At 36.3% G+C, this 21290-nt stretch overlaps 1 protein-coding gene across 1 annotated transcript; it reads right to left on the bottom strand.

The window, feature by feature from the left end:
* Positions 1-8500: 8500 nt before the first annotated feature.
* Positions 8501-20681, bottom strand: LOC140794224 (probable carboxylesterase Os04g0669500). The gene is made up of 6 exons (XM_073146152.1): positions 20397-20681; positions 17845-17897; positions 11805-11928; positions 11602-11723; positions 8930-9037; positions 8501-8826 (listed from the first exon to the last, which is right to left on the bottom strand). The coding sequence occupies exons 1-6, from the start codon at positions 20542-20544 to the stop codon at positions 8686-8688; spliced, it is 696 nt and encodes a 231-aa protein (XP_073002253.1). The 5' UTR covers positions 20545-20681; the 3' UTR covers positions 8501-8685.
* Positions 20682-21290: the final 609 nt, after the last annotated feature.

Genomic DNA, 21290 nt, shown 5'->3' with positions numbered 1-21290 from the left:
GAGGGGATCATTGACACTCACATGATGCACCTGGACTTGTGGGGTATCAGTTCGATGAGGTCCCACCGCTGGTCCTTCGTGAAACTCTGATCGCTGTTGAGGAGTCAACTCTATGCATCAATGTATGGAATATGCCCCTAAGTTCATCCATATTCACACTCATGGACGTTGGTTGACTCGGTTCTGCCGTGGTCACTCAAAAGGAATTGACCTCACTGCTAGGGTCATCGTGGATTGAGTCTTCCCTTGTCAGTGTGCTCTCCATAGGTCTCCTTGTTGATATCATCTTCCTAGTTTCAACCATTAATGGAGGTATAAGATTTGCCTGCTCTAATACCAATTTGTTAGGCTCTGATACCAAATTGATAGGCTTTGATACCAATTTGTTAGGCTCTGATACCAAATTGATAGGCTCTTATGCTAATTTGTTAGGCTCTGATATCAAATTGTTAGGCTCTGATATCAAAGATAGGCTACACAAAGATTCCTTTAAGATTTGGATGTATTATAGGAATCAGTCCGCACAACTATGGAAAAATATTTGTCAGATATTCTATAGTAGTCAGAAAATTACCAAACTAATTGGGTTAGATCCGTAACTTCCTGATCTATAAATTTACGTTTCACAGATTAGAATTGTAGAATGGACGAAAATATGGAATAACGTGGGTGAAAATGGTGGTGACGGGTGGAGTGGATGTTAGGGTTATGGATGGATATGAAGATGAAGGTGGATTGTGGATGTGATTAAGGGATATAGACGAAGGGAATGAAGTGGTCAAGATCCCAAAGAAAAGGGGTGGCTCGATAGTCGAGGGAGATTAGAAGTTAAGAGAAACCTTGCCAACGGTAGAGGTGGAAGGACGGTGAAGAGGGAGGAGGGAGAAGTTTAGAGAGAAGATAGAAGGCAAAAAAGCAATAATCCAATAGCATAATGAATTGGCTGCCATCCACATATATATAGAGGCTAGCCAACAAGTCCTAAAACAATATGAAACCCTAATTCTGGAGGATTCCCGTCGATAGCATTTGAATGCGCCCGATCGCGTTCGAACGCATCAAAAGATGTTCTCTATATATGGAATGTGATGCAGGCATTTGAACGCGAGCATTCCAACTCGCCCGACTGCGTTCGAACGCACAATATGCGTTCTCTATATTTGCAAACCTGATGTAGGCGTTCGCAATGGCGTTCGAACGTGACCCCTCCTATATTCGAACGCGACCTATAGGAATTTTATTTTAATAAAAATAAACACCTAATGAATTAAAAAAAGATCCTAGCTAAGTGTACCAGCAGAAGAGGCTGCAAGCTCAGTGGTATTGGGTTGGTGTGATAGTGCATCCGCCACTCTATTTTTCGTTCCCTTCTTGTATTGTATTTCATAATCATACCCCAATAATTTTGTGACCTATCTCTGCTGTGCCGGAGTGTCTATACACTGTTCCATAAATTATGGAAGACTCATTTGATCGGTTCGTATAACGAATTGTCTACCGATCAAATAAGGCCTCCACTTTGTCACCGCATTTAGAATTGCCAATATTTCTCTCTCATAAGTCAATAATTGCTAAGATTTTTGTAATAAAGCCTTGCTAAGATAGGCAATGGGACGTCCTCCTTGCATTAGTACAGCTCCTATGCCAACTCCCGACGCATCACATTCCATAATGAACTCTTTAGTGAAGTCCGGTAGAGCTAGAACAGGCGTCGTTGTCTTTGCTATTTTTAGTTTTTCAAAAGTTGTAGTGGCTTCATCCATCCATCTAAAAGAGTCCTTCTTCAACAAAGAAGTGAGAGGAGCAGCAATCTTGCCATACCCGGCAATGAAGCGGCGATAATATCCAGTCAGTCGCAAAAATCCTCGCAATCCAATGATAGTAGTAGGAATAGGCCAAGCGGTCATACATGCAACCTTTTGAGGATCCGCTACTACACCATCTGCTAAAATAATGTGGCCTAAATACTCCACTTGTGCTACTCCCCATAGGTACTTGGACTTCTTGATCTTCAATTGATTTTGCTTCAACATATTTGCTGAAATAATGTGGCCTAAATACTCCACTTGTGGTACTCCCCATAGGTACTTGGACTTCTTGATCTTCAATTGATTTTGCTTCAACATATTCAGCATGTCCTTCAAATGCCGCCAATGCTCCAATTCAGTCCTATTATACACTAAAATATCGTCAAGGAATACCAAGACATACCTTCCCAATAGAGGCCGAAATATATTATTCATGAGGTCTTGAAAGGTAGCTAGAGCATTAGTGAGACCAAAAGATATCACTCGGAACTCGTAATGCCCGTCCGTACTCCGAAATGCGGTTTGTGCACATCCTGCTGAGCGAACTCTAATTTGATGATACACGGCCCTCAAGTCAAGCTTGCTGAATATAGTCGCCCCCTACAAGCTTATCCAGTAGTTCCTCTATAACCAGAATAGGATATCAATCCTTGACAGTAATAGCATTTAGTGCCCGATAGTCAACACAAAAATACCATGTCCAGTCCTTTTTTCGCACCACTAGCACGGGAGATGAGTATAAGCTATGACTTGGTGGAATCAGGCCTTGCTCCAATATCTCAGTTACCACCTTAGAAATAACTTCTTTTTGCACATGTGGATACCGATATGGCCTCACGTTTGCTGGTGCAACCTCGGGTACAATCTCTATGCGATGGTCCGTCGTTTGCCTCAATGGCAACTCCTATGGCTCCTCAAACAGTCCATAAAAGTTATCTAATAAATTAGACAATTTAATAGTAGTACCTGAACTCGTTTGAGGCTCATCTCCTGCTGGTCCTAACTGAAAAAGATAGATCAAATCATACGCACAAGGCAGCCCCACTATAGGCTACATCGCAGGAATCGACGAAGACCGAAGGCCATCAAGTCGCACATCTTTGTTTCCTTGTTTAAATTTCATCCACATGCTCCAGAAATCGAATATGACGGGTCCCAAATGCTGTAACCACTGAGTGCTAAGGACAATGTCCGCTCCTCATAGTGCCATCGGATACAAGTCAACAATGATGTTGTGTCGTTACACCCAAATACCGATCCGGCGACACAAGCTCTCCGCCTTATGCTTTGTGCCATCTCCAATAGCCATGTCAAATCCCGTGGTCGGTTCAGCATCCAAACTCAATATCCTCACTAACTCTCGTCTAGAAAGTTGTGTGTACTCCCAAAATCGATGAGGATGTGCACACAATGCTTTCTAACGAGTCTGTCAACCTGTAATGTTGTCGGCACGAAAGTACCCGAATATGCATGTATCGATATTTCAGCTTCGATATCTTCCTCCGCGCCCTCCTCAACGGCCTCCTCATGGACCTCCTCTGGATATGCTCCATCATCAACTACCTCATCATACTCCTCGAGACCATTGATGAGTATCACACTCCCGATCGGTTTGGAACACCGATGACCGGGGGTGAAACGTTCATCGCATCAAAACCAAAGGCCCTTCGCTCTTCGCTCCTCCACCTGGGCAGGTGTGAGAGTTCGAACGGGGGGTCTTGTGCCTCCTCTAAAATCAAAAGAAGGTCTCAAAGGTGGTCATGGTCAAGTACTCACAGCCGCTGTCTTTGAACCTGCAGAATTTTCGACCGGCGTTCTAGGTGCAAATCGCCCATCTCGATTGCCCCAACTTGTTTTTGCTGCTATCTTGAGAGCTTTATGTTTTTGCTCCATCCTCATGGCCTTTTTAAAGGCCTCTTCAGGATTGATAGGACATAGAGCACGAACATCCGCCTGTATCTCCTCTCGCAGCCTTGAAATAAATGTGCTCAGCAATGTCGGTTCAGGCCAAGGTGACTCACAACAACTACTAACTCTTTCAAACTCAACTTGCTACACCAATACGATCGTCCTCTGAACCATCTTGTTTAATTTGACAGCAAAATCTTCATATGTCGCTGTCCCAAATCTGTGTGTAATCCTCCTACAAAAGTCAGCCCAACCGATAAATCCTCCTCCACGAATATTCGATCTATGCCAATGCAATGCCGTTCCTTGGAGGTGAAAGCTTGCCATCTGGACTTTTGTGTCTTTCGCTGTCCCTTGACAATCAAAGTATTGTTCAACTTGAAACACACAATTCGTTAGATCACTGCCTTAGAATTTTGGAAAGTCCGAGCGTGCAGTTCTCCCCCGAATAGCATTGTTGGGTTCACAAAAGATCCCCTGGTCCTTCTTGAAGCTCTGATCATCGTTGAGGAGATGACGAACCCAATTAGTTCATGACATATTTCTTTAAATTATTATGATCCTTTTGAATTGCGTCAACTCTATGCAACAATGTTTGGAACATGCCCCTAAGTTCATCCGCCAAGCCCATATTCACACCCATGGATGTTGGTTTACTCGGTCCTACGGTGGTCACTCCAAAGGAATCGCCCTCACGGTTAGGGTCATCGTGGATTAAATCTTCCCTTGTCGATGTGCTCTCCATAGGTCTCTTTGTTAATGTCATCTTATTTGTTTCAACCATTAATGGAGGTCTGAGGTTCGCCTGCTCTGATACCAGATTGATGGGTTCTTGTACCAAAAGATCGGCTATGGAGCAATTCCTTCAAGATCTGGATATAGTATAGGAATTAGTTTATACAATCATGGAAAAATATTCATCAAATATTCTCCGGTAATCAGCAAATTATGAAACTAAGTGGATTCAATTCGTAACTTCCTGATCTACAAATTTTGTATTTATGCCCTTCGCAAATTCGAACTTCAACTTGAACGAAAATATGAAATAACGTGAGTGATGGTGGTGGTAATGGTGGAATGGATGTTAGAGTTATGGATGGGTATGGAGATGGAGGTGGATAGTGGATGTGATTAAGGGAACGAAGTGGTCGAGATCCCAAAGAAGTGGGGTGACTTGACAGTCGAAGGAGATTAGAAGTTAGGAGAAACCTTGCCAACGGTAGAGATAGAAGGATGATGAAGAGGGAGATGATAGAGAGGTAAGAAATCAATATTCCAATAGCATAATAAATTTGGCTGCCATCCACATATATATAGAGGCTAGCCAACAAGTCCTAAAATAACAAGTAACCCTAATTCTAGAGGATTCCCGTCGATCGCGTTTGAACGCGATCACGTTTGAACGCACAAAAAGCATTCTTTGTATGTGCAAACGCGATGCAGGCGTTTGAATGCGCATTACGCGTTCTCTGTATTTGCGAACCTGATGCAAGCATTCGCAAGGGCGTTTGAACACAACCTATAAGAATTTTATTTTAATAAAAATAAACAACTAATGCAGTAAGAAAAGATCCTAACTAAATATATCATAGAATTCTACAACTCCATCATCGAGCAACGAAGGGCAAGAGGACCATGCACACACAATGTTTCCTCCTCCATCTACCATCGTCGACTTGAACATAAAGATGCTATCAAAGTCCATTAAAGCATTGGAATGAACCTTCTCCACCATCATTGTCTAAACTATAAAAATCTTGAGTCAAATGATAGCGCAACAAAACGCCGGGTTGTTACGAGCTTATCCTTAGTGACACGAGAAGCACGCACAAATTCCTTGACAAGCGACTAGTTAGGAAGATTGGACTCACTTCCGAGCCGACGGTGGGGTTCAACGCCACCATTGATGATAGTATGACGCTTAGAGCTGATGACATATGCAGTATAATTCAGGTACGAGTTTAGGGTCATACCTTTATCATGGACTTGTATCTGATTGCACTCCGCGGCACGGACATCGTACTAGGGGATACAGTGGTCGTAGAGCCTCGGGCCTGTGACCTTTGATTTCAGCAAGATGTGCCTCACCTTCAAGCATAATAGTAGGTGCATAACTAACATGATTAAACTGCTTCAATTTGTATCAATTTCGATTTATGTTAGGAAAATAAAATAGTATTCTCGCATGTGCATTTGAACACCTGATTCGCTTTCGCATATACAGAGAACACATTTTGGCCATTCAAATGCCTAATCTCACGTTTGGACATACAGAGAACGCATTTTGGCCATTCAAACGTGATTGGGGTGTGTTCAAACGCACAATAGGTAAGTTCAGTCGTAATAGGATTTGTTTAGGGTTTTTAGATATTTGTCTAGCCTCCAAATATGTGAAAAAGTAGCATCTTTGGATTATTGAACATTGGAATTGGTTTTCATCTAGGCTTGAGTCATATTCTCCCTCCTCTTTCCTCCCCCTCGGAATCCAACCCTAGTTCTCGTCTACTGTCGAGGTTAATCTTCGCACTTCTCTCTCGTCCCTCTAGCGACCAGTCATACCTAAAAGCTCCCTTCTCTCCCCTCATCTAGTTCCAAGCACTAATTCACCTACCATACCCATAATCATATCCCATAACCCTAACCACATATTTCACGTCCATCCCGCTACCTTTTGACCTTCAGTCATTGTTTTATACCTAACTTTTGATCTACTCATCCGATTGATGAAATTCCGATGGCGTTGGATTCCTAACTCCGAGAGGAACAACATATCTAGGGAATTGGATTCCAACGGTTGGATCGAATCCAATTACCTTCGCAAGTTCCATATTGAATTATATCTAGATTATCAAATCGGATAGAAAATCATCTACACCAAAAGCGACCGTAATAGAGCTAAGGGGAAAAAGATAAGAATAAATTATAAATTTATGACTAGATAAGGATGGTGTTATTTTAAATTCTTATTTAATGTTTGATTGAAAAAAGAATAATTATCAAATCGGATGGTCGACCAATGAACCTATGAACCGACCACTAAACTAATTACATTTTAAAATTAGATCGGATAAGCAATCGATCCAGTAAAAACTAATAAACCTAGCAGTTGAATCAGTAGCTCGCAACCAAGCTATTTTTTGGCAAATTGGTCGAGTCAAGTATTTTTACAAGATTACTCTATCATCCTTAATCTTTAATTATTTTATTCTATATCCTAATGGTATTTTCATCCTAAAAATTAAAAATATTTAATTTATAATATAGTCGCATTATAAAATTAAATTTTTTGCATATATACTCTTAAATAGGCACTTATTTGCTTATATGTCCCTCTAAAGCTCATATTTACATGTATATTGCTCAAAATACATAGTTTTTGTATGTATATATTTTTAAATCCTTATTTTTCTATATGAATACTCTTTGGAATAAGCTTACATTAAAATTTAAATAATTTAAATGTAAAAAGATAAAAATATCCTTATTTTGGTTTTCAAGTATTTCTCTTAGTTAATGGTATTTATATCTTTTCTAGACTTAATTTGAAAAGTACCCATGATATTATCCGTATGAATAACATATATTTTGAACGATATACATACAATTATACTACTTTTATAGATTTTTTTTAATTTTTTAGAATTGTACGGAACTATCTATATAGTATTTAAATATTTTTAAAAAACCATCAATCCAACTAGATGAACTATCTGTTGAACTAATAACCTAGTGACACGACATCTGACCGAGTCATCCGGTTCTAATAACTATGGGAAAAAGAATGATAAATCTAATGATTTATGGGATTAAAATACGAGATAAAAATAATTAAATTGATGTTGTCGTCCTTTCCTTCGTTTAAAGTAAATAATTCTTAAACTTCATTATGTATATATGTATATAGAAAGCCACTATATTGTCTACTCACGGTTAGTTTTGGACTTCTTGTCCAAAATATAATGAGTGAATTCACCATAATTTACCTATTGTTAACAATACGTATACCATCACAAATATATATATATATATAATATTAGCAAGTATATTATAGTATTATAGTATTACAATTTTTAACAGGGATTAAGCCTTTAAAATGGGCATGGGAAGAGATGGAGGGAACAGTAGCTAGAGTTTGAATAAATGGCTTGGGGGTAAAACTGGTCTTCATCAAAAAGGGACAACTCACCTCTTTTATCTCAATTTCTGTCCTAGCTCTGAATTGAGAAAAAGAAAATACGATAAAACTTTATTTATTATGATTTTTTCATCTCAATCAATTAGCATCTGTTTTATTTAAATTTTCTAAGATAAAAGGGAATTTTATCTCAAATCCCACCCTCTATCCCAGCAACCAAACAAGCCCCTAATTACAGTCAGAAGAAAGATAACAAAAAAAAAAAATTACAAATTGAATGAACAAAGAAAAACTATAAATGAACGAGTTTTCATGTTCTGTATTTCTGTCAAAAGAAAAAGGAAAAAGAACAAAGAAAAGTTTTATATGTAGGGAACTTTTGCAGCTACTGTTGAGATAAACTTATATCCTAATTACAAATTGAGAAACAGGAAAAAGAAATTACTATTGGTCATCATTCTGTTTGCCATGGTGGACTACTCGCTGAGGGCGGTTGCCAGAGTCCTGGCCGCCACTACAACATAATATTAGAACACTGTTCTAAAATACATACTGAAGCAGTATTCCGAACACATTACATACCAAACAGCCCTAAGAGTTTAGTTTAGGGGCTAAATTCGATTTTGGGGTTGGTTTAGAGTGCAGAATATAGGTTTCAATCCATTGATAACTTCATAAAACCTCTCCATACCATTTATAACTGGTTTATCTTTACAAACCGCAAGGAAAAAGGAAAAGGATGCTAAAGCATAATAGCATATTACAACACAAAAGGCAAAAAATTGGAATTTGGCAAACATGAACCACAAAATGTAGGTGAAGAGAGATAAATGCTTAAGTGGAGCACAAATTGAAGAGACGGCAGAAGAACTTGTGGTTGGCGACTTCACTGGAGCCCCCAAGACGATTCTTGATCCATGATGCAAAATATTGCAACTCTTCATCCTCTAATGAATGGCCAAGGTCAGGATATGCCTGAAATTTTCAGAAAAGAAGTCCAAGTCATTGTCAGATCAATTCATCAAAATATTCAGGTTCTGAAGTCTGGAAGGGCAGAAAAACATGATGCAGAAAATACCTTGAATTCACATCTCATTCCAATTTGTTTTATAAGTTTATATGCATCCTGCCCAGCCTCAAACGGGACAAGTGTATCCACCTTTCCATGACACCATAGTATTGGTGTCTGCATAATTTGAACTCATCAGATTAAAAAAATAAGAAATTTTGTTCTATCATTCACATTAAAGAATAAGGTTAAGTATACTTGACCCTCATAAACTATCAACATTTTTCATATTCATTCTTTGACCTAAGAAAATTTTTAGTTCAGAGAATTTATGTAGTTACTTTTTTTTAGTTGCAACTACAATTTTTTAAGGGGGGTTAAGTGTAATTATCCTTAAGAATATGCTTGCATTACTCGTTATACTATTAGAAACATCATATTTCGAAGAACATTACACTTGACGCAGTATGGAAGGGATACAAGTAATCCTCATGGTCTAGGAACATCAGCCAAATTTGGAACATATATCAAATCTAAAGCAGAGGACAGCTGCTCACACAAATGCATATGGGATCAATTCAACTAATTTATATTACTTGAAACACATGATTTTACTAAATTTAACAAGCTGCAGCAAATGGACAAGATAAGATCTCAGTAAATTCATTAGTGCTTCAATGCACTGATCAGGTGATTATTTCATTTTCTTTATTCATACTAAATATTTTATTTAATTATTACTACCTATGTATGATCAATTCATCATATACTTGAGTTGAGAAAAATATATAAAAGTTTACTATGAATTTTACTCCTATTATTATCAGGGTTTTATTTCAATTATTGAATGGCCGGTCAATATAAATTGTTGATAGACACCTCTCGGAAAAAATGATCTAAAGGCTGACATAAAAAATCTCCTGTAGGATACTAGATTAAGAATTAGTACTACACGAGATGAAATTAGAAAAAAGACAGAATTAAAAATGGTCCACATCAACCTATTAGTCCTAATTCTTTCCAAACAAAATTTAGCACTGTATTTTAGCTTTAATATTTTTTTTATGCCTTAGATAACTTAGCCTCCTAAACAAAAAAACGTTAAACTCTGCCAGTGTATGCAATGATAAAAAAAATTCAAATTTTACTGGATATGGAAGCATAAATTCACATTTGACACATAAGGTTGCAGTGTATGCAATTATAAAGTTATTGTTTGTTAATTTACTTTTAACAAACAAACAATTCAGTTCGTAAAATTTTCTATACATATGCATGTCAGTCCAACTGGGTAGGATTTAAATATCTTATATTTACTAATGTCTAGCAATCATGAAGATGTGAACCATGAATAAGAAATGCTAAATGATTAAAATAATATGTAAGTTCAAAATTTTAACGTTACACATGCATGGAACAAAGTTTCATGTAGTAAACATAATGATATCTCAAATCTCATGACATCATAATTGGATTAATTAGCTATTGTTTTTGAAGAACGTTTTATATGAATGAATATGATATTCTTGTGTCTATCTTAGTACCAGATCAAATAGGGCCTCAGAAATAAACATGAAAATAACTTATTTTGGCCTTAATAGTTAATACTAATTTTAAAAGGAGTATATGCATTATGCACCTGAAATAAAATTGAGATGTTTAAGTAATCAGTGCATAGCAACAAAAATCAACACCTTTGACTCATTGGAGGTATGAAAAGGTCAGGTGCGCTCAGGTGTTCCTTGAGTAATTTACCTTGAAAGTGGAAATGCATAGAGGGAATAGGCCACATGTCATCGTTATTATAACCAACTTACAAATGCAAGGAAGAACGAATAACACTCCTTGGACATGCGTCAGACACTTTAAAAATGTATCAGATATTTAAAAAATATATAATAAAATTTGGACAATCATTGAACACATTGAGTCTCAAGACACATTTTGGACACAGATTTACCATATGCAGAAAGGTGCAGAAATTTGTCCCAGAAATTTGTCGCAGAAATCGCTAGAAGGATGAAAGTAGTGACAACTCTAGAATCCTGTTTGTGGACGATTAAATTGCATGCAGGATAACAGTTTAAACTGAAGTTAAAAATTTCACTTCAATAAAAGACTAAAAAAATGGAACCGATTAATAGAGAGGTAAATATATAGTTGAGTTTAATAGGATTGGGCAAGAACTATAGTTAACTCAGTAACTAATATTGAACAAACACGGCAACAAGCATCACCAAAACATCAAAATTGAAGTTTAGAAAGAGAATCTTTGTACCTAAGTATTCTATCAATGATGACAAAATAGATCTTAAAATGTATATACCGTCATAGAAAATTTTCCAGTAAGTGGAACTAATCCACTAGATTCTATAAATGACAAAAGTTTTTGGATAAAGCAAAACACTGATATTATGCAGGACTGCAAAAATAAAGGATGATTAATAGTTTCTTATAGACTGGGACACTGCAGACACAAAATGAGGAATAACTGCCTGCCCATGTACATCAGCTTCGGTTGCAAGAACTTGGATATTGTTTTATTCACTTTCCGATTTGAAGGAATAAAAGCAAAGATGACTTCTACAGTACTATCTTCTGTTCACTTCATTACATTAAGAAACATACCTTCTACAGCAGTTAAATTATAAGATCAAGCATCACAAGACAGAAAAAGCAAAGGTTTAATAACACCTATCGAAGTGATCAGATAAAGTGGAAACTTCGACGAAGATAAGCACCTTTCTTGCTTCAGGTGAAACCCTCTTTGCCACTGGTGAACAAAAGGGAACAAATCCACTGAAGACTACACCTCCTCCCAAAGTTTTTGGATAGAGCAAAACACTTGCGATAGCCATGGCGCCTGCAAAATTGTAACAAGCTTTAACCACATGTCTTGTTTTTATGACTACTAGTAATGCAACTTATACCAAAGATGGAATACCTCCTTGGCTAAGTCCACAAATGAATATGTTCCCTGGACTTATTCCAGAGGCTATCTCTGTGTCAAGAATAGCGTGGACATCATGGACAGCTTTAAGAACGTCATTCTCATCTCTCACAGATTTCTAGCAGAGGCAGTCTGTGTTAGAATACAACCGCTAGGTTTATGCATGTCGATCCACATACATTTGCGTATCTACCTAGACCCCACATTTGCAGGAGATACATTCAACAGAACATCATTCTTACATAATTTGTAAGCCATAATTTGATAGTGTTCTTATTACATATTTTTTCTTCCAACTATTCGATTACAAAGACTTGATTACTAGGTGGTTTAGCTTGAAACGATCCCCATAAAAGAGAACAAATGTAAATTTGATGCTGAATATTTATCCAACAGTTTCTTGAATAAATGAAACAAAGAAGCTTCGTTCTATGTTGCAACATCTGGGAAGAGTTTGATCCTTTAATTTCATAGTACAGTCTTTATCCTATATTAAGTACATGAGAAGCATATGCATCCTGGGCATCTCAGTTAATATGTAGGATTTTACAGCAAGATGTGGGAATGTGGAAGAACAAATAACACTACGTGGACTCCAACACTATAAACTCTCTTGTTAGGCTCTTAGCACACTAACTCCCTATTATCAAGATTAAGATCACAATTTTGCATATGTAAATGGCATACTAGACCTGTAGATATTAAATACTAACAAGCACCCATGAAGATGAACCAGCATTAATGCAATAAAATTGGTTCTAGATCCCAGTACCTCTTCTGCATCTCTCCTCCTAACCATGGATTCCTATAATACCTCAACTCAATGGAAATTAATGATATACAAGGTTCTCAAGATGACATTAGAAGATTCAGAACAACCACAACACAATTTCTACATGCAACTTAAAAGGACTCTTCGAGTCAGGAAAACCATAACAAGTACCTGGATATCTTCTTGCTCCGCTTAAAAAGATCTCAGTTGTCCTGGTTTGTCAGTGACAACTCACCAATTACTCTAAATTCTTAAGCTGATACACTCACTTCTTTGGTTAAGAAACTTTAATTGGCCCAAGAAGTGCATTTAAAATTTAACGGATAGAGGTCTAACATTTAATACCAAATAAGCTAGGTGGGATTGGAATTCAATGCCTTCTGCTCTGAAGGCTTAAGTTTCTAAAAATTAAGTGCTTCAAGTCTATTGGTCGATCACCCTTTTCAATTTTTTCCTGTTTGGGAATGGTTTAATCAAATCTTAACTTTATAATCATGAAGAACTGGATATCACAATAGAGGAAAAAAATTAGTACTGATCTATCTTCATAGAACCTTATAAGAAATTTCATTTCCTGATGTAAGAATTCCTGCTTTTTATTGAGAAGAGAAATTGAGTTAATTTGTTGAATTTTAGCAGTAAATAGAGGCTTACAATGGGAGAAATATTTAAAATGCAGAACAAGCCTTTGGTTCCAAAATTTTGAGGTCATCCATAAGAAAATTTAATATTTATTAAAGCTAGGAAAAAGAAAAGCAAACAAAAGACTTTCAAAAATTATCTTTTTCTTATATTGAAATACTTCAGCAGATTGATTAACTATGTTCATTTTATTTTGATCAAATTTGTATTGAAGAATAGGGTTTTCTTACCTTTTACGTGGTTTAGACTTTAGAGACTGAAGTAGTACTCACTGTTTTAATATAACAGACTAAAATTATTGTTTTCTAACTCCTACCTACATGTAGTCCAACAGGCAACAGTTTTCTGCAACCTCTCTTAGAACTTCATCTTCATATTTAGTTGATTGAAGCTCATGCACATTCTCATTGTCTGGCAAGTTTAAATTAGTTAGTGCTGTGTAGTAATATTGGCATTGAGGGAAGCTCCAAGGTATTACAACTCCTTCCATACTCTCGTTTGCTTAATCATTTATATCCCTAGCTTCAATTAGTAAGAATATATAGAAGAAAATTTCAAAAAGGGAAAAGAAAAGTTTAGGACTTGTACAGTCTATGAAGCATGATAGTTGTAACGATATTAGCCTTGACCCTAGGTTGGGTTAAGGGAGAAGAGAGAAGGAGAAGAGAAGAGTTTGGGAGAAAAATATTTTATATTTGCTTTATCATGAAAGAGGGAGCAAAGTCCTATTTATACAAAGTCATCATAAAATAAGATAAATGAATAATATATATATTATATCTAATAACTTTAATATCTGCCCTCAAACTCAAGGTGGATCATAAACCAAAAATTTGCTAACTAAATGCCCAAAGCATGGAAAGAGAAGAGACTTTGTAAAGAAGTCAGCAATCTGCTCCTTAGTGCTGAGGCGATAGAGCGAAATAATACCAGTTTGGTACTCCTGACAAGTGTAGTGCATATCGATTTCAATATGCTTCGTCCTCTCATGAAAAATAAAACTTTCAACAAAGATTTTAACACTATCATTGTCGACATGAAAAGAGATTGGGAGGGGTAAGAGAACACATATCACTAAGGAGACAACGAAGCCAAACAATCTCCTTTGTCGCCGCACACATAGCACGATACTCTGACTCAGTATTGGAGAGAGAGACACCATATTCTGCTTCTTGCTACGCCAAGAAATTAGAGAATCTCTTAGAAAAATATAGAAGCCAGTAATAGACTTTCGATCAGATATGTCACCAGCATAATCTACATCGAAATAAGCTCATAGAGCTAAGATGAAAGTCGATAGTATGAAAAGAGATTAAGAGATGGTGCCACGAAGATATCAAAGAATACGTATAAGAGTGGCATAGTGGACAGATCAAGGAGCCTGCATGAACTGAGTAACAAGACTAACTACATGAGAATTATCAAGTCGGGTGATGGTCAAGTAGACGAGTGCCCCTACCAACTGACAATATCTGGTGGTTCTAGAAGAAGCTGACTATCGTCGGGCTGAAGCTTCACATGAAGCTCAACTCGAGTAGCAGCAGGATGAGTATCAATGATGGTGGCATGACAGAAAATGCCTGTAATATACTTTTGCTGAGACAGCAAAAAGCCATGGGATGACTAACTATTTTCAATACCCAAAAAGTATTGAAGAGAACCAAGGTCCTTCAACGATAGAGCAGTCTGGAGAGGCAGATGGAAGTGATAGTTAAGGAGTGTCTATGGGTAGAAGAGTATCAAACAAGTGGGGAGCAGATGATGGGGCTGAGGTAGGGATATCTGAAGGGACAAAGGATAGGATAGGTGTAGAGAGATCCAAAAATGATAAGTCTGAGGGAGCCAATGTATCGGAGGTGAAGAATGGTATCTCTTCCAAAAATATGGCATGGCGTGATATCCTAAGTCGATGAGCATAAGTGTCATAATAACAATAACCTTTATGCTCAGGACTATATCATAAAAAAATGCATTTAGCTGCTCAAGGGGACAACTTGTTGCGTTCACCGGAAGGAAGAAGAACAAAGCAGGTACATCCAAAGACACGAAAATGATCATAAGATGGTAAAATAACATAGATACGCTCGTACGGGGTCACACCATCAAAGACTGAACATGGAGTTCGATTGATTAGATAAAGTAAGACGACTCGTGGAATCCATTGTAGGGGTAATGTAGCCAATGTGAGAGATGGGATGATGGGTCCCATCAACTATGCGAACATGAAGAAGAGTGATAGAAGTAGGGGTGAGGCTAGTAAAGATGAAAAAGTCACCGGTCATATGATCAACATATTGATGTAGCCTTAAGATGACAAAAGATGCCAATATAGGGGAAGATAACTAAATACACAAATCCATTCCCAAAGAGAAAATATAGGACTTCTCCTTTTTCATTCCAACTACATTTTCCAAACTAATAAAGGTAAAAGATGACTCGTGAATCCATAAAAGAAAGAACATCAAACCTACTTAGTTATTATAGAGGGAGGAAGAAGAAAACCCACCTAGAATGTGGTGGTAAAGAAAGCGTGGAGATTACTACAAAAGAAAAAAGGGAGAAGAGGAAAGAAGAGATAAACCTGGAATCCTATACAAAATATTATTTTTCAATTTTTCATGATTTTTTCTTCATTTTCGGAATTCCCATCACCTCTATAAAAAGAGACAAAAATTATATCAGATCATAACTTAAACTTGTCATAATCTTTCCTGGTCTAATCTATAACTAAACTAGGACTCTTTCAACTTAATAATCGACCAAATAGAACTTATAAAACTTATCTTAAAACAAACTATATCTCTTGGAATTTAGGAGTTTAACCAAAATATGACACTCCAAAAATAAATCTAATTTTTAGATAAAAATGCGTCAAAAAAAAATGAAAATCTAATTCCCATCACATGAATTGGAAAGGTTATGTAGATATATACATATATATATATATATATATATATATATATATATATTTATCAACATACTACGGAAATAGCAAAAACAAATAAAAGCTTGTTTATGTAATTATATTTGAAACTCTAATATATTTTTCTTATAGGCTCCATATCGAGAATGTAGTTTGGATTGATTTTTAAACAAATATTATCGTATAAAAGACTTTAACTATTAGATAATTAGATGAGCCAAAAACTTAAGTTGTTAAGTAATATGTCAACAATGTATATCATACGTTTGAGAATAGCCATTATGCTTAAACAATTAAAATGTACAAAGCGGATAATGAATAATATTTCTTAGAAAATAACGTGAAGATGTCCTTGGAAAATAAAGTCTATATTGAAGGATATTAAGCAGATGACTGTTTGAGTTGCATTTAATATCAGTCACTATTTTAGAGAAGGAAATTATTGTGCTGATGCTTTAGCTTCTTGGAGTAGTAATCATAAAAAAAATGCATTCTTAACAGATCCTACCCACCTCCCACACAAAGCAAAACGTGATTGTATTTTGGATAAAATTCAGATGCTTGAAATTATATTATCATCTTTTTTTCAATCAAACTTTCAAACTCAATTTTAAAAGATTATAGCCGGTAAACAGGCAGACAAGAGATTATGTAGTGCCTAAGCTAACACCCAAAATTCAAGATTGTTAGAGAATAAATAAAAATTTAATATTTAGAGAAGAAGTTAAAATTAATACCTATAATTTAAAAAATATATTAATGCATTCTCATTAAGAACTATAGTAAGCTATTATAATCCATGAAATCATCAACTTGTACAATAATTTTGAGTTTCAAAATCAATCTACGTATTAAAATATGATACGAGATACTAAGACCCACCTAGGCAAGATCTAAGCAAAGGCTAGTTATATTCTATCTAAGGTGGGAGCCGCATTAAAAGCCAGAGTTTTCTGAAAAATAATGCTTTTAAAATTGAGCTGTTTTTCTATCTATTCTGATCTTTAGGCCTAATTTCTATTCTCTGTTGTTTAATTTATAGTGAGTCATTATAGAGTTATTTTTATCTTTTCTGCCGTTTGGTAAGAGGGAAGGGTATATCCTGCTCTTTTCTTATGTAAGCCATAGTAGAGCGGCTTTACCTCTACAATCTTATCTAAAAGACACTAACAAAAATCCAATTATGTATTATTCAAATTACTAATTAGTGTGAAGCTTGACACCATCTGCCACATTATTGAAGAATTATATATATTATCAATACCCTAAGAATAATATTGTAATTATAGGTGTTAAATTAAACCTATTAAGGCTAAGTGGCTAACTTATATTAGACCTATCTTCTACCTTTTCTTGTTAAATATGGGCTTTTATTTATTATAAGTTTTGGATTAGAAAGATTATCATGCTCCACCCCCCGGAGAACTCAGGTTGCACTTTGGTTGGCTTTCTCTTTTTTATCAATTTTATCTGACTTGACTCAGCTTGTTCATAAGAATAACTGCAAAATCCTTCACTGCCACAACTCTTGATGAGCCTGCTTCAACTAATGAAAGTGATTCAGTAAAAATAAAAGTAATCTCACTGAAAATTGGATTATCTAAACCTCATAAAAATGGCAACGCGAAAATCGAACATTTGTTACTGACAGCCATGTGTACAATAAAGTGGAACAATATCACAAAAAAATAACTTACCGAAGTAATTGGTGAATTCGAAATGTCGAACCATGAATGCATAATAGCACCACCTACAAGGTGAGACCATTAGAAAGATCAGCTCTTTCACATCCCATATATGTTGCAAACAATCAGCAATAATATCTGAAAACTTTTTCATTTTCTGCTTCAGTTGGCAATGTCTCTTGTGCATGGAAATGCTTTAGACACGAAAAAGGACCTAAATGCCTGCAGACATCTGGGTGTCTGTCATGGTAGGGTTGAAAAGGTTAAATGGGCCCCTTCTGCTACTAATATTTTACGTGATTTTCTCTCTATCCCCGACCATATCAGTTGTCAGCATATTTGAGGGGATCTGTAGTAGTGCTCGTCATCCAAAAACTCGAAAAACGAACCTTATTCAGCTTGCAAGAAGCAAAGAGAGAATAGGATATTTTTCAAATATGGCTGAAAGTTTCGCAAGAACATGCAGAGGGATTCTTCCTTATTGCAAAGATGAAACTAAAGTGGACAAAGATAAACAACCTAGATACAATTGCAAGTAATCATGATATAAGCTATCTCTCACAATCATATTTAAATTACAGATTTACAAGTCCAAATATACTTGGCCTAAAAAAATGTGATGGAATTTTCACTAAAGATTATGATGCTTACTTGAGAAACAGACACAAAAGAAGGCCTATTGTTATTCTTTTGGAATTTGCAAGTTGTACAAGGAAACTCAGGGTCTAAGGATAAATTAATGAATATATTATCGGTTAGGAAACATCCAATCCGACAGAAATTGGGGTGACACAACCGAAGCAGCTTATATACTAATAGAAGAAACTTTCAACAACAACACCATAAAGGAGGGTCCCAGTAACATTAATCGAGGGGGCAAAATTTGACAAACCTTACATTCATTACTAGAGAAGCTACTTTCATAACCCAAACGTATGCTACAAGGGTTCAAGAGGATAGCCTTACCATCACACTAAGTGCTCATATCTTCTAATATGTTAGCTCATCCAAAAGTCTCTAGATTTAGAGTGAAATTTTCCATAAAATTGGGGCAAAATTAATCTCCAGTTCATTATTTGAAATTTGATAAGCTCAAATATAAAATGCATAAAAAACTACAATTGATGAAAATTGAGGGCTTATCTTTTCAAGGCTCATTTTATACAAATTACAGCAATCCTGAACCAACTCTGATCCAAAGTTTCAAGGTTAGAAATGATCTTCCATTTGCAGAATAGGAGAAAGAGTGTTTATGAATGAAAAACAAGCAATAGTGTCTCTTATGCAATATACATATGAATATATAATCTTCATTGCACAAATTAAAGTGAAAAGGGACAGGAAAAACATGCCTGCCCTTACCATTACCAGCCTCAGTACGGCAATCCTTGATTTGTAATAACAAATGCTGGTTTGAGATTATTAATCTTACCAAATCTTGATTTGCAATAACAAATGCTGGTTTGAGATTATTAATCTTACCAAATCTGAATATCTAAAAGAAATTTCCCTTAGAAGTTCACCAAACTTCCAAACTCATAAGTTAACTACAGCTTACGCTTTTTAGAGATCATTTATACAAAATCAGGAAATCCTACTAAAGATCTGCTGTAAAACCTAAAACATTTATATAATAAGCATCTATTCTAGAAGACTTTGCATCTTGTAACAGCAGAAGATAACTAAAGCATAGGCAGAAATGAGCTAATTGTGTTGATTTAAGGTTCAAGCATCATTGTTGGACCAAAATTATAAGAAGTATGGCTTTTGTTCTCCACAGCAAAATAACCAATGAAGAAGAACAATTCCGGAGCAAATCCTGCACGGTGCAAGGCTGCTATCATCCAATGCTTCACGCAATCCATGAAGAAAAAGTCATCACAATTCCAAATGCCAAGGAGTATCAAACAGTCACGGGGGTACAAAAAAGCTAGTTTTGCATTAGCAAACATCAGAGTTTCCTTCAATGAATTGCAAGAAAATTGCTTTACTGTGGAATTTGATTTTGCATGTCTATTTGTATTGACTGCTAAATTTAGTTTGTTAATGTTACAGATAGCCTCTATTTATTTGCAATTTAATGTAATTGCTAAGATAGAGACAAGCCCAAATTTCCTTCCATAATGTACTCAGATCATCACAATGTGCATGTTATCCGTCCAGATAAATCGAAAAAATATCATATTACCAGTTTGACTTCATACCAGTTACGTTAAATCTATCTATTTTTGTGGTTGACAACATCTTACAGTCTCTACGTTTATCAAACTTAAAACATCTTTTCTTCCAGTGGAGGAGTTGTATGATGAATTGATTTGTTTTCCAAAATGTCCAATTCACCATAGACCAGTGCAATCGCCAGGGCATAAAGAATTAGGCATTAAATTATTCAAAATCGATTTGAGATCCGTCGATTAGACCTTTCAGACACTTTTCAACTTTCCGTCAAACCAATCTCTCATTGGATCCAAAAAGAGATCAACAAAGATTTTAAAAAAAATGTATACACGGAGACATTCAGAGAAATAGAAACAAAGATAAAGGATTTGGTGCGAAAGACTCACGGTTGCAAGTGACTGGAGCGGAAGGAGCAGTGGGGAAGGCCCACTTGGTGTTCTTGAATTCGAGAGCCGAGAAGAAGTTAGTGATGGGCTCGTTTGCTGGGCCGCTGTCGCCCAAGCCGTGGAGCCAAAGGATGAAGCTGTCCGCCATGGGAGAGACGAAGGCGAAGGGCTCGCGAGGTGGGGGAAGGATGCGAAAGGGGGCGACTTGAAGTGGAGGGAAGTGGAGGGGTTGTCTTCCCCGAGACTTTGACCAGAACGTGGGAAATTTGTATTTCCAATCTCTCGTAATTAGGTATGTATGTACCAATAAGGTCATAAGTTTAAGTTATCTCTAAATAAATTGTTGTCTATATTATTTGGGTGTTTGGTGGTTTTGCTTGGAAGAGTGACTTGGAGCTTAGATCCGTCTGTCTCTTAGCTAAAAGAATTTAGTGAGGCCCTAGCTCTTTGCCTAGCTCTTATCTAGTATTTGTGCTCATGAATGATAAAAAAAAACATAATAATGTAAATATTTGCGACCTAGTCGGTTTGCAAAATCTCGTCTAAGTTGCACGGTTAAATAGTTGAACTACTAGGTCCGTAGACTTTTAACGGGCCAATTGTGTTTTCGATCCTATAATCAAACTGAACCGACTTGATGGTCAGTTCACCAGTTTATATGTGCGACCACTTGGTCCAACCCAATTCTAATAATTATGGCTTAAATAGTTATTATCAAAACTTAAGAAGTCTACCACGATTTCTAATTGTATAGTGGCATCTTGGAGCGTCATTGAATGTGCATCAATACATTGATCACACAAGGCATAACAAAGTTTGCACTGTCTTTTCACACTTAAATGCACAGCGTGTTGTTGGTAATGATTCTACTATAATGCCGCAAATTCAAATATG

The sequence above is a fragment of the Typha latifolia genome, chromosome 8 (assembly GCF_019914945.1).
Source record: "Typha latifolia isolate L0001 chromosome 8, TyphaL0001v2, whole genome shotgun sequence".
Classification (NCBI taxonomy): domain Eukaryota; kingdom Viridiplantae; phylum Streptophyta; class Magnoliopsida; order Poales; family Typhaceae; genus Typha; species Typha latifolia.
This window is presented reverse-complemented; position numbering and strand designations above follow the sequence as displayed.

What these genes read in the sequence shown, in the direction of transcription:
- LOC140794224 (XM_073146152.1), bottom strand. Translation starts at nt 20,544, where the DNA reads ATGGCGGACAGCTTCATCCTTTGGCTCCACGGCTTGGGCGACAGCGGC. An exon ending in CGCTCCAGTCACTTGCAACC is followed by an intron (nt 17,898 to 20,396) that starts GTGAGTCTTTCG and finishes CTCACCTTGTAG; the next exon opens with GTGGTGCTATTATGCATTCA. An exon ending in GAATGAGATGTGAATTCAAG is followed by an intron (nt 8,827 to 8,929) that starts GTATTTTCTGCA and finishes TGAAAATTTCAG; the next exon opens with GCATATCCTGACCTTGGCCA.